This window comes from Peromyscus maniculatus, chromosome 4 (assembly GCF_049852395.1).
Source record: "Peromyscus maniculatus bairdii isolate BWxNUB_F1_BW_parent chromosome 4, HU_Pman_BW_mat_3.1, whole genome shotgun sequence".
NCBI classification, from domain to species: domain Eukaryota; kingdom Metazoa; phylum Chordata; class Mammalia; order Rodentia; family Cricetidae; genus Peromyscus; species Peromyscus maniculatus.
In genome coordinates this window covers 12,438,500-12,452,121 of record NC_134855.1, presented here as the reverse complement: position 1 = coordinate 12,452,121, position 13,622 = coordinate 12,438,500, and the positions used below count along the sequence as shown (strand labels likewise).

Here is a 13,622-nt window from a genome sequence, read left to right as displayed (position 1 = left end):
TTTCCGAGATGACCCAAGGTTCAGTGCTGTGTCATTCTGGCTAGGTGTGTAGGCAGTTGGCACAGCCATCTTCCCACGGCTGTGTCCAGGCCTGGGACTGGGCCACACAATCCTGCCGGCACACTCGGCATTGCCTCTGATGTACACTGGACTAGGGCCCAGGGAGGGCTTTATCACCACACAGAGTACCTGGGAGGTGCCACAGAAATGTGAGTAGCTGACACCTTAAATGGGACTGGGCACTTGGTAGTGGCTAAAAGCATCTAGGATTGTGAAATGGGTGGAGGCTATCCTGGATCAACATTGGGCTGGCTGTCCACACTGTGCCCTGCTGTCCTTCATCATGATTTCCTGTAGAGGTGGGGACCCCCTCTCTGGAGTAAATGTTGAATGATGCCAAAAAGTTGGCTGCAGACCTGACCCCTTAGGCAGCCTTGGGGCACAGGGTAACATGTGTCAGGCTCTAGACTTGGTGGCTGCTGCTGCTGCTGGAGGATGGATCAGAAACCTGCATGATCGTCTTATGTTACTACCTTCTTAAAAACAGCCTAACTGTCCTCCTGGAGAGTCCCACAGTAACACCCCCTTAGGGAGAAAGGTGGGAAGTTGGTAAATTGAGTTTGGGAGGGACAATCAAGGGATGAATTAATTTCAGCCTCCTGTGGCCTTCAGATATGGGTGCTGAGATTTTAGTTCAGGATGTGGTATTCTTAGACAGATGGGTATATACAGAATGAGCACATGGGCGTGTATAGATGCCCTTCAGGCATAGCTGGATCCAGATGCGCACTTAGTATGGCAAGAGTCTGCCTCTGCACACACCAGAGATAGCTGCCCTCTCTGTGTGTGCAGCCCACATACAGCCAAACAGCCGAGTCCTTTTCCCGGAGGAAACCACAGGATGTACAACACTGGTCCAGCTTGGTCATGTGACAGGAGGTTTCACACCCTTATGGTACCACTTTCTTCTCCTCTGGATAGACAAGAGCTTCCTATTTGTTGCAACTCAAGCTGAACATAGGTTAAACAGGAAACTAAGTAGTCTGGGGCAGGCACGTGTGGACTCCAAGGCCTCTTGATGTGAGGAAAGGGGCCTTAAGGGAGCTCTGACAGAGGGGCATGTTTTGTGTTTGGGGATGTTCCAGCTTCATTTCTGTCACTGTGACAAAGCACCCCGACAAAAAGAAACTTAGGGTAGAAAGGAATTGATTTCAGTTTACAATTCCAGGTTACAGTTCATCATTGTGAGGAAGTCAAGGCAGGGTCTTTAAACAGTTGGTCAGCACATCCACAGTCAAGAGCAGAGAGAAACAGATGCACACACACTCACCTGCTTGTCTGTGTTCAGCTTGATTTCTTCACTCTTATGCTTCAGGACCTCATGCCTAGGGAATGGTGCCATCCACAGTGGGCTGGGCCTTCCCACATCAGTTAATTTAAATTCACCCCCCCCCCCCATGGAGATGCCCACAGGCAAACCCAATATAAACAATTCCTCATGGAAACACTCCTACAAGGTTAAGTTGACAATTAAAGCTAAACTTTTCGGGGGCGGCTGATGAGCTCTTGGGCAAGTACCTGTATTTCAGAGATCAGCGGGTCAAGCTTCTGCCTTTCTCTGAGTGGCTCCCAAAAGATGGAGAGTCAGAAGCCTTCTCAAAGGGATCTGAGGTCCCTGCCAGCACTCTCCTGCCCTGGGTATTCAGGCCTAGGTATTCAGGTCTTGTGAGGGCAGACAGAAATTGGGTATTTGCTGTGACCTGTTGTCGGAACACGAAGGACAAAATGACACCAGTGGCAGTGGAGGCAAGTGGAGCTGGTGTGACTCAGGCCAGTCGAGGCTTTAGAGTGAGAAGTCCTTGCAGGCGGTAAAGCAGGAAAGGTCAGGGCTGTCAGAGGGTGTAGGCTTGGCAGCTGATTTGCAGGAACAACCTCGGGCAGTTGATTACAGGAACGGAAATAGGGCCACTTCTAAGAGGTGTCCCTCCTGGTCCCGAGCAGGCCTGGTCCCAGCCTCTCCTGAACACCAGGTGTTTGTTGGCAGGGGAGTGTGAGGGGAGGGTTGAGGGCTGGCTTCAGTTGTCTAAGACCATCCTTCTCTTGGGGTCTCCCTCAGCTGTATCCACCCTGGGGCTGACACAGCTTCTCTGTCTTTGCAGCTCAGCCATCAGATCTTCTGGAAATGCTAGATTTTCACAATTTGCCCTCAGGGGTAACGAAAACCACAGGTTTCTGTGCCACTCGACGGTCCTCCCAAGGGCCCGATGTTGCCTACCGAGTCTCTAAAGATGCACAACTCAGCATGCCCACCAAGCAGCTGTACCCTGGTAAGTGGCACTTCTTCCTGTTCTGGGTGGTGGAGGGAATGCTGGGGACTCCAGGGGCCAATGAGGAAGCTGGAGTGGGTGGTTGCAGCAGAGGCACGGGTGTGCTTTCTGGGAGTCTGCATTGTAGTGAAACCTAGTACCCACCCATCACTTGTGTGCACAAGGCCTCGTCTGTGCTTTGAGAGGTCCAAGCAGGCATGTTTCCACCAGTGACGGACCACAATGACAAAGGGCAGAAAGAAGGTGGATGCCCCCCAGGGGTGAAGTGAAGAGAGGTCTCAGGTCATGGGAAAGGAAGTGCTTGCCGTGGGGAACATGAGCCTGATTGGGGCCAGTGACATTAAGAGACACAAGTCCAACATCCTGGCTAGCAGCTAGCGTGAGAGATTCTTAATGAGAATCTGCTGCCAGGTGCCAGACCTCTGCTTTTAATTATGTATCCAGAGGGAGCCATTTTGGATGGAGGTATGCATCCAGATTATTCACCCACTTGGGTAGTTAGCTCCTATCCTCCACGCCCATTGGCACTGATTAAATGCTCTGGGAATATTCTGTGATGGGCAGGTGATGGATTCCTCTTTCCCTGCCTCAGGAGGGCCCGCTGGCTCAGTTTGAGGTGCCCTGACCCTGCTGACCTGAGTAAGGTGAGCCAGGCAAAAGACACTCCCTCTCTGCAATTAAAGTCTGTGTTCAATCTTTTGGTGGTCTGGACATGACCTCTCAACATTTGACCAGAATCGGGCAGTTTTAGCAAGCTGTGCTGTCCCGGTGAACCCCACATCTCTGCTGTACCCCTGAAGGATGCTCTTGCTGGTTGTATTCACTTCTGGCCTTCTGCTGTCTGGGTTTGTCCCCCACCTCCCAGGGTCTCTCTGAAGTCATTGTGATTTTAAGTTTGTATCTGCAGGAGAGGCTGGGTGCTTTGGTCCAAAGTGTCGTTTTTTGGATGGATGGGTATCATGCACAATGAACATCCCTTGCAACGACAGGGGAAGCAGCCTGGGGTTTCCAAGGAACGTGCCTTTGGTGCAAAACCACCCTGGGTCACAGGTGCCCAGTTTAGAGAATGCATAAATCATGATGTCCCACCATGACCCTTTCTGAGTAGGGACCCCACCCTTCATCGAGGGGAGTTGCAGGGATACTGTACCTTATTTTTGGAGAGAGCATATATTTTGAGTGGAGATCACCTTGAGAATTCCCATCTCATCTTTTTCCAGAGAGTTGTACTTTTTCTACCTTGTGGCCCAAGAGATAGAATTCCTCAGTTGGAGACATGGAGGCCTGGGCCCAAGGGAGGGCTGGAAGAGGCTGGCCAGGGACAGCAGGGTATTCTGCTGCTGTGAGTATGGCTGTGGAGAAAGGCCCCCAGCCAGGGGATAATAGACAGCCTGCGGATAATAGTTTCTCTGACCACTGTCACTCAAGGCAGGAGCGCTAGCAGAACGGGTTGTCACAGTTCCTATCTCTCACTCTCCCCCCACTGGGCTAGCTTACGGTAGAACTCTCTCGCAGTATCAGGTCACTGAGCCTAAGAAATGGAGGGGATTCCTGAACCATAGGAGAGGGGGTATTTTTGTGGTTGTTGATTAGTTTGTTGTTATTTTGTTTTTGAGGCAGAGTCTCACAGAGGCTCAGGCTGGCCTTGAACTTGCCAAGCAGCTAAGGAGACCCTGGTCTTCTGCCTCCACCTCCCAAGCGCTGGGATTACAGGCATGTGCCTGGCTTCAGTCTGTCCTGAGCTCATAGCCTCTTGCCTTAGACTCCGCCATGTGGGGATCACAGACCTTTGCCACCAGACCCCCTGGGATTTCTTTCTTTCTTTCTTTCTTTCTTTCTTTCTTTCTTTCTTTCTTTCTTTCTTTCTTTCTTTCTTTCTTTCTTTCTTTCTTTCTTCCTTCCTTCCTTCCTTCCTTCCTTCCTTCCTTCCTTCCTTCCTTCCTTCCTTCCTTCCTTTCTTTCTTTCTTTCTTTCTTTCTTTCTTTCTTGATAGAGTGTCAGGTATTCTAGGCTAGTCTCAAATTTTGCTTTACCGCCAAGGTTGACCTTGAACTTATGATCCTCTTGCATCCACTTTTCTCACCCCAAGATTGCAGGCGTGCACCAGTATGAGGTTTATGTGGTGCTGGCGACCAAGCCCAGGACTCCTTGTGGGCTAGGAGAGCACTCTGACAACTGAGTCCCAGTCCCAGTCCTGGAAAGAGTTTGTTTTTCTTTTCTCCTGCCTTCAAATTAGTAACATGATTAGACACTCAGAGTCGCTCTAACTAGGCGGGGCGGGGCTGGGGCGGGGCACTGGGCCGTGCAGTGAGTGCCAATGGCCAGTGGAGCCAAGGTGGCTTCAGAGTATTTGCAGAGGAATTTCTGTGACATCATCTCAGGTCCCACAGGTCAGTCTGGGAAAGCTGTTCAGGGGACAGTGTTATATGTCATCTGGTGTACGAGGCTGCGTACCTCAGAGCAGGTGGTTAATCCTGGAAAATCCTGGAAGGTCCTGCAGGCTTTCTGACTGGCAAGTGCTCAGGAAACAGGTCAGACCTTGTGGGATGGCTTCCACAGGCCTCCTGTGGTCACATGCCAGCCGTTGCTGCGGCCTAGGTAAGAATGGGAGTGGCTGCATGCTACTGTGCGCTTCCTTCCAGAGTGCAGGGCTGCACCAGGGCGGGGAGGCTGGCTGTGGCAGGGGCTGCACCAGGAGACCCGAGGGCCCCAGGCAACTGCAGCGAGGCTGGGTTGTCGGTAATCGTTTCACTAGTCTTACTCTAGTGAGCTGCTTGATTTTCCGTTCATAACCTGTGCACATCTGGGTCTCTAGATGGCTGGGCATGCTTGTCCAGGGAGTAGGATCTCCCGCAGGGTGGGTACTGTACCCAAAAGAAACTACCAGGCCCTGCATGAAGGTGGCCATGGATTCTTCCACAGCCAAGCTTTATGGTCCCCTGTATCTACCCAGCCATCACCAGCTTCTTGTCATGTCCCCCTAAGTCACGCTACGGCAGGACCCCTGGACTCACCTGGGTGTAGAGGCTCAATGCCCACCTTTCTTGAGCTAGGCACTGAGATCGTCCCTTTGCTATTCAGCATCTACTGTGAGGAGGTATCCAAGATGACCGGCTAACTCAGGACTCTAGGCAGGGTGGGTTGGCCTGGAGGCCTTTTCCTCATCACCCTTGCCAGGGCTCCGTCTATACTCCAGGATCCTAAGTCTTCAGCAGGCCCCAGGCTCTAGAAGTGGCCCCAGCCCAACAGAGCAGCCTGCTGCTCCGATCGCCCCCTCCCACCCTCGCCGGCAGAGGCCCTGGGTCCAGCTACCCCACTGTTGACCATAGGACGAACCACTTCTTGGCATGCAGGCCCTGGTCCATGGTCATGGGTGGAGGGCAGGGTGCTGGCTGCCTGAGCAGGCCCCATATGACAGAAAGACCTAGGACGGTGTGAGAATCCAGTACCAGGCCAGAGACACTGTATTCCTTCAGTGAGCAGAACTGTGTATATTCCCTGAGAGGCCATGCCCATCCCACCCATATAGTAGTATGTGGGATTCCCTGGTTGAGGGCTACCTCAGCCCATTTCCTACACAGTAAGGTGCAGAATCTCTTAGTTTGGCAGTGTCTTTCCCTTCCTCCCTCATACAGTGGGATTACCCTTCCTCCTTCCTCCCTCATACAGTGGGATTACCCTTCCTTCTTCCTCCCTCATATAGTGGGATTACCCTTCCTCCTTCCTCCTTCATACAGTGGGATTACCCTTCCTCCTTCATAAAGTGGGATTACCCTTCCTTCTTCCTCCCTCATATAGTGGGATTACCCTTCCTCCCTCATACAGTGGGATTACCCTTCCTCCTTCCTCCCTCATACAGTGGGATTACCCTTCCCCCCTCATACAGGATGGCCTTTGCCTTATAGCCCCATCAATATGTGAAATCCTTTGGTTGAAGGATGGCCTGCCTCTTGTCCCCACATAGAGTGGTATATGAATTCCCCCAGTTTAGGGATGTCTTGTCCCTTGCACCCCTACACAGTAGGATGTAGGGTCCCTTGTTGAAAGATGCCCCATCTCTTACACATCCCATACTGGGGCATGTGAGGGTTCCTTTGGGTAGATGGACCTTTGGCCTCTGCTTGGTGTTGGAAGTTCTCTCCCCTCACTCCGTGATAGGTTCATGGTGATAGGCCAGCTGCAGGTGCCCTGTCCTCACCTGAGGGCCTGGGGATCAGACTGGGTGGCCCCAGAATAACCTCACCCTGCAGGAAATGACAGATGACAGCTGTTCTTCAGGCTCGTCATCTTCCCCAGGGCCAATGAACAGTCCCAATGAGAATCCCTCTGGCCCACCAGGGGCCACTGAAATGCCTTGCTACCCCCCATCTGTCTCAAGTTCTCCACACCATGCAGTGATGTCCCGCCCCTTGTCCCTCCAAATAACCAAAGCCACGACCCATTGGCTATTATCCGAATAACTTACTTATTGTTTCTGTCCCTTATGGAAATGTCACTTCCTGGGAGCGAGGGGCCAGTTTGTCCCTTGCCTTCTCCCTGGAGCCTGGCCCACGTTGGAAGAATTGTCGTAACTATTGATTACCTCACCAAGGCAAGTGACCCATCGGCCTGCCCACAGCCATGGCCTTAGAATGAGACAGTTCCACGGCAGCTGCTCTCGCTGGCCTCCTACTGTACTCCTGACGCGGATGGTGCCTTTGGGCGTCAGTGGAAGGAGGGAGGCTGTGCCATGAGGGGAGCGGCTGGCCCTCTGCCGTGCTCACTTCTCAGCGGTGGCTTTTCTGAGTGAAATGAATTAGGAAGCACCAGGCAGCAGATGCACTCTTCTCCCAGACTGCCCGGAAGCCTGGAGTGCAGTGTCTGCGGCCGGCTCCTGTCATAGCTGAGAAGGGACCTTCTTAGAGTGACTATAAATCCATTGTTATTTTGCCAGGAGAGAGATTAATGTTCAACATAATTTATCTTTTTCAACTTTTGTCTTAGCTGAGAAAATTTGTTACCATAGTGATTTTAAACATTGAGAAAGAGCATTTTAATGAGCTGGGAGAGACGGGCCGGCTATCCTCAGCCGTAGATCATGATGGAGAAAGAGGACTCCCCCATGTCCCACTCTTCTTATTCTTCCAGTCAATGATGGCCGCAAGGGACAGAGTCAGGGTGGATGCAGAGGTGGGCAAATGACTGCATGGTCCACCCTGAGTGTAGACAGTGACCTCCAGACTGCTATAGGGACCTCTCCGGTGTCCACTTCCTATGGGGACAAGGCCCCGCCTCTGGCATGGCTAACTGTTGTTCTTCAGCTGTAGGGACTGCCTCTGGTATGCATGTCAGTCCTCACTGTCCACCAGCACGGGCTAAGGCTGAGACCTCCATCTTCCTTCACATCCCTGAATAGTGGAGGCTACAGTGTGATGCCCAGAGCAGCAAGGCAGTGGTGAGATCTCACTTGTCTCCTTCCAAGCACCTCCCTGAACACCCAGCCTTTTACATAGGTGCCTGACTTGGGCTAGGACATGTGGCTGTTCCATGTCAGAGTCTGAGGGCCCCTTAATGAGAGAGGTCATGACCCAATGGAGTGGTTCTTCCACTGGCTTCCTAACCCACCATGCCCTCTGCCACCCCTGGGACCTGAATAGTTTCACTGCCAAGAGATCCCACAGCCTTTGCAAGCTCTCTCTGCCTGTGTCCTACATTGGAGTGAGAAGGAACCAGAGTCAAGTGTCCCCCCCCCCACCCCAGTACTCCAGGTCCTAAGACATCTTACTTTTCCCACAGCATGGCGGTACCTGCAGCATGCAGATCTGTCAGCAGAGGGCACCCTTGGATAGCGTAGCATGGGAAGTGTGCAACCTAGGCTGGCTACAGCCGTGACTAGTGGTCTTCTGGGCCAAAAGGTTGACCTCGTTCCAACTCTAAAGGAGAAGTGGGGATAGCCAGACACTCCTGCCCTGTCCCAGCCCATAACTCAGACTCCCAGCCCTCTACAGAGAGGGCAGAACATGTCCTTCATCAGCCTGTTCCTGCTGACACCTTGCTGGGTGTCGCCCTCTGAGGGATCTGAGAGGTCTACCGTCCATGGGTGGGAGAGGGAAAGAGTGTTTCTAGATCACTCTTTCTCACATTAATTAGCTGTGTTGCTCACGCTGCCAGGCTGTTGGTGGCACAACGTCAGTCATCAAGAGGATAAAGATCCATGGGGAGGTGGCAGCCAAGGTCTCACCTAGCTTCAGCCAAGGGTGGTATCAGGAGTGAGCTCAGGTACCCTCAGGGCCAGTCTAGAGACTTACTGTATTGAAGGGGACAGTTCCTCCTTTTCAACATACTAGATATTTGTTTTTCTTGAAATTTTAAATTTGGAGTATTTTGAAATTTATTTGTACGTTTTCTTTGATTTGGCTGTTGACAAGGGAATCTCAGAGAGTGTGAGTCTAGGATTGCACCAAGCCCATAGTCTCCCACTCCCCTCTCCTCCACTCTGATCCCCTGTGACTGACACTGAATGAGACACACTGTGCCCAGGCTTTCATGCAGTGGGAGACAGAAGATGCTTCAGAAGCTGCCCCTGCTGAGGGCGGCTCTCAGTCTAGCGGGTCCTGAGCAGGACTCAAGCAGATGTGTGGAGGTGTGGGATGGAGCTAAGGAGAGGGCATTTCGGGCTCCTCACTCGAAGGGCCACTGGGGTTTGCTGGAGACGCCTGCGTTTGAAGAATGCCTTGAATTCACAGCTCGACCCCTGGTGGTAGAGGCTGCAGAAGTTTGATCCTCGGGCAGGTGAGGGGCAGAGCAGTACCGCACACAGCTGAGTGTGCCCGAGCTCTAAGCTGGCCTATTTGCCGCTCGCCATGGCTGGCCAGGATTGGAGTTCTCTTATGGACATCCCACCCTGTCCTCTGTTCCAGAGTCTGATTTTCCTGAGGACTTCTCCATCCTGACAACCGTGAAAGCCAAGAAAGGCAGCCAGGCCTTCCTGGTCTCCGTTTACAATGAGCAGGGCATCCAGCAGGTGGGGCTGGAGCTGGGCCGCTCCCCCGTCTTCCTCTATGAGGACCACACAGGGAAGCCCGGGCCTGAAGAGTATCCACTCTTCCCTGGAATCAACTTGTCAGATGGCAAGTGAGTATCCTGGTGAGGGGGAGGGGAGGGGAGCTGCTGGCCAGAGAGCATGAGACAGCAGCCAGCCAGGTAGTAGATGCCGTATGATACCCACCTACAGGGTACCAGGAGGACAGAGCACTCGACCCGGAGTCCCAAGGCCTGTGTTCCCCAGAGTCGGTTTCTTCTTGTCTCTAAAGCTCCAGGGGACCTTTGCGGTTCCATAGCCCTGTTTCCCTGCAGAATACACTGAGTGCATCCTCTGCTGGCCCTAGATCAAGAGGGACAGAGGCGGGTCATGTGACCATGTCTATCTGTTCCCAAAGGCACTTACCTTATCAAACTGGATCTGACACAATTTCTGTATGAGTGAGTCGAAAACAAAGGCTTATGCCCAATATTCTGCTGGGAGCACCCTAAATGCTGGTGATCACCCAAAAGGTAACCTTGGGGACTTCAGACCATGGTTTCTGAGTTCTTGGGCAAGACTCTGCATCAATCTAGCACATCCACCCCACAGTTGCTGTGGGGGTTCATCTCCTGCATACAGACTAGGGCTCTCGTGATAATAACGGTACTGTGACTGCAGCCTCCCTATGACACCTTCCTGTGGCTGAACCCACCCTGAGCCCTCTCGCTCATACCTTCCACGGGCACCCCAGGAGCTCACGGGGTTTGCATCTTAGAGATGAGAAGTCTGGTCTGGAGGGTCTGAGTGGACTAGAGAGAACTAGAGTCTCCTATATTTTACATCAAGAGGGCCTGCCTGACAAGCGCTCTTCCCCGAGTCTGGCCCCCTTCACTGTAAGTGGCCTATGTCAGGACTTCACAAAGCAGGACTCTCAGAAGCCCAGAACCTTCCCAGTCGCACTCAGAGATGTGGGAGATGACTAGGACAAGTGCTCTGTGGTTTATAAGCATTCACTTCTTGTTGCCTGCGGACGCTGTAGTCACCACGGGAAAAGAAGCCTACTGTAGCCTTTGGAAAAATAGCTCTGAAGCCAGTGGGTGTGATCCCTTCTTGACTCTTGGAGATTCTCTAAGTGACAGTAAGATTCTCGTGTGATCTTGCCCAGACTTGTACCCAAATTTGTCACTCAGAGGTTCTGCAGCACATGGCCCTGGGTGCACTTACGTGAATGGCCACAAAGCCACATGTTGGCCTTCTGCAGTGTGTACCCTTTCCCTGCCTGAATATCTGTGTCTTTGCAGGTGGCACCGGATTGCCATCAGTGTCCACAGGAAAAATGTCACCTTGATCCTGGACTGTAAAAAGAAGATTATAAAGTTCCTCAACCGCAGTGACCACCCCATAATAGACGTCAATGGTATCATCATGTTTGGCTCTCGGATTCTGGATGATGAAATATTTGAGGTAGGCATAAGCTAGGCATTCCCCCATGCCACTTGGGACACTTGTGGCTCCTCATGTAGGGATGCTATGGCTACTCTGGGAAATCCATCTCCTCAATTAGGGACCACTAGTTCGACTGGATTGCTCCCACAGGACGCTGTGGCCTGTGAGTGGAGAGGCCAGACTAGCTGCCATGTGAAAACCATGCAGAGATGGTAGTGACTACCTTTTTCCAAGCAATGCAGTACGTGTCTCCTGGGTGCCGGGTTGGGATGGACACCGGACACAGCAAGCTTGCTCTGACTGACACCTTCTGATGGGCCAGGGTTCTGCTGACAGTTCCTGAGTGGACTTGCAGGACAGAGCTGGACCACATAGTGGGGCTATCAGGAGGGGACCTGCTGACTCGTGTGTGTGTGTGTGTGTGTGTGTGTGTGTGTGTGTGTGTGTGTGTGTGTGTGCGCACACACGCTAAGTCAGTGGTGTTCCAGCCTAGTCCAGCAGAGCCTGCTTCCCTGGGAAACACCCTAGAGACAGACGCAGGAAGCCCAGCAGAGCAGGGGCTGGGGCCTGCACGTTAGTTCACAGAGTCCTCTGGATTCGTGTTGGGCATGGAAGGATGTTGGGAATTATCTTGCTTCAGGAAGAAGGCTGAGATGAGAGCCTGTGCAGGTGTCTGGTGGTCCCAGAGGCCACCTGAAACCAGATGAGCTGGGGCAGCCCCTGTTGTATCTCTGAGGTCTGTGTCCCAGGTGCATCTGGAGCCTGAGCCCTTGGCTGGGACATTTGTCCCAGTTCCTTTTCTTTGACATATCCTGGACTTGGTAGAAAGTTTGGGGGTATAGGGCTCCCTGGCTGGAGAAGTCTGGTAATCACCTGGAAAATGGTATCTGAGGGCTGGCTTGGCTCTCAGGTATCCCCCTCCGGGGATTGGGCAGGACAGAATGAGGCAGTGCCCGCCTGGATCCCCAAATACTATGTGAATGCCGTTTACTCCCTGTGTTGGTCACCACCAGGTGCATTGGCCACCTGTGTGTGACTGAGGCTTGCTGATGACCTCACAACCACAGTGGGGTTCCAGGGCCATGACCTCTCAGTGGCTCAGGGCCCAGCAAACCGGATGCAATGTCGAGCTGACCCTAAGTGTGCTGCTGGTAGTCTGTGGCCTGACGTGGAATTGCCATGTGACTGCTACATAGATCGGTGACAAAAATGACATGTGGTTGGAGTGTGATAAGAAGTGAGTGCTGATGAGTGTAAACTACACTCACTGTGGAGGCGAGGCCAGAGTCAGCTCGGGTAAAGATGACAGGATGGAGCCTGTAGGAGATTCTAGAACAGCCAGCTGCCCCCTGTGGAAATGGGGTGGCCCTCCAGGAGAAGAAGGGAGCAGGATGTGACTGCTGGACTCAGTTGCCTTCCTAAGGCTGATTTCTAGGACACCATAGCCTGGGGCTTCTGTCAGGTGGGATGGGCACATGGGTTGTGCAGACAGCGCCAAACCCTGTAAACCACGGAGCTGCCATCATTGCAGGCTTCTGACCAGACTTGCCCAGGAATCTGGGATGAACTGGAGGGTGGCTGAGTGTCCTCAGCTAGACAGGTTGCTCGCCTCTGCTGGGGAGCTGGTGCTGACAGCTGGCCTAGGGGTCAAGTACTGCTTTTACCTGATACCCCATGGGAGGGTCTGGGCGAAACCTGAGATGCTGGCAAGCACCAGGGCTGTCCTGGAGGGTGTGAGTAACAGGGGCACCCGAAGAGTTAGAGAACTCCCAGCCAGTGGGGCCAGGCTGGCTCCTGCTGTCAAGTGTCTGGTGACCAAATTCTTGAAGGCAGGCACGCAAGGGCATCCCATGGCAGAGCAGAACATCAGGTCTGACCGAGTCCACTGTGTACTAGTGGTGCCAGGCTGTGCCAGACACTTGTCGTTTCGGCAGGGTGTGCCAATGTGCCTTTTATCACCAAGTTTCTGGAAAAAGCTTTGCATCTTAAAAATGTGTGTGTGTGTGTGTGTGTGTGTGTGTGTGTGTGTGTGTGTGTGTGTGATTCACGCATATGCATGTGCTCACATTCATGTTGGTGTGCATTTGCACATGTACATGTGTGCACATGAAGGCCAGCAGGCAATGGCAAATGCCTTCCTAAGTCACTTTCCACTTGTTTTTGAGACAGGGTCTCTCACGGAACCTGGAGCTCACTGACTTGGCAGGACTGGCTGGTCACTAAGCTCCACGAGTTCTACTATTTCCGCTTCCCCAGACCCAGTATGACAGGCGTGCTCTACCATGCTCTGTTCTGGCCCTTCAGCCTCAGGTCCTCACGCTTGTGTGATGACCTCTTCGTTGACTGAACTATCTCCTCAGCCTTGCACCATCTTCAAACCTAGGATCCCCAAGCAAATCCTGTAATGGAGCAGCCAGTACTGTTTCTCCAGAATGCATAGGAAGGTGCCACTGAAGCTCGGGGAACTAGATCCAGCTCAGAGGTCTTGGCTGGGTTTTCTCCATAGCTGAGGCTCAATTTTCCCATCTGCAAAATGGGGACAATCATATATATATATGTTTGTGTGTGTGTGTGTGTGTGTGTGTGTGTGTAGGAATCAATCCACAGAAGGCGTACACACGCGTGATCCACAGCAAGCACTCTGTAACGGTTACCAATTTGTGTTGAGAATGAAGACAGGTCCCAATTTTCAAACCCGTTTGAATACAGGCTACAGAGTCCAGTTTTGCTCTTGTCTCTCTCTTGCTGGGTACAGGGTGGGCCTCACCGTGCATCTGATGACTGGCAGCTTGGTTGGAAGAGCAGGTTGCAATGCATTCACAGTCCCATATTTCTGGTGAGCTGTT

At 52.5% G+C, this 13,622-nt stretch overlaps 1 protein-coding gene across 2 annotated transcripts in view; it reads left to right on the top strand.

Annotated features, from left to right (window-relative positions):
• The window catches only part of Col5a1 (collagen type V alpha 1 chain), a 156,456-nt gene that overhangs the window by 33,898 nt on the left and 108,936 nt on the right, over nucleotides 1–13,622 (top strand). For both annotated transcript variants that reach the window (XM_015986637.3, XM_015986638.3), the window contains exons 2-4: nucleotides 2,160–2,327; nucleotides 9,227–9,440; nucleotides 10,632–10,794. In XM_015986637.3, coding sequence (XP_015842123.2) covers nucleotides 2,160–2,327; nucleotides 9,227–9,440; nucleotides 10,632–10,794 — 545 coding nt within the window. The remainder of the gene's footprint in view (nucleotides 1–2,159; nucleotides 2,328–9,226; nucleotides 9,441–10,631; nucleotides 10,795–13,622) is intronic.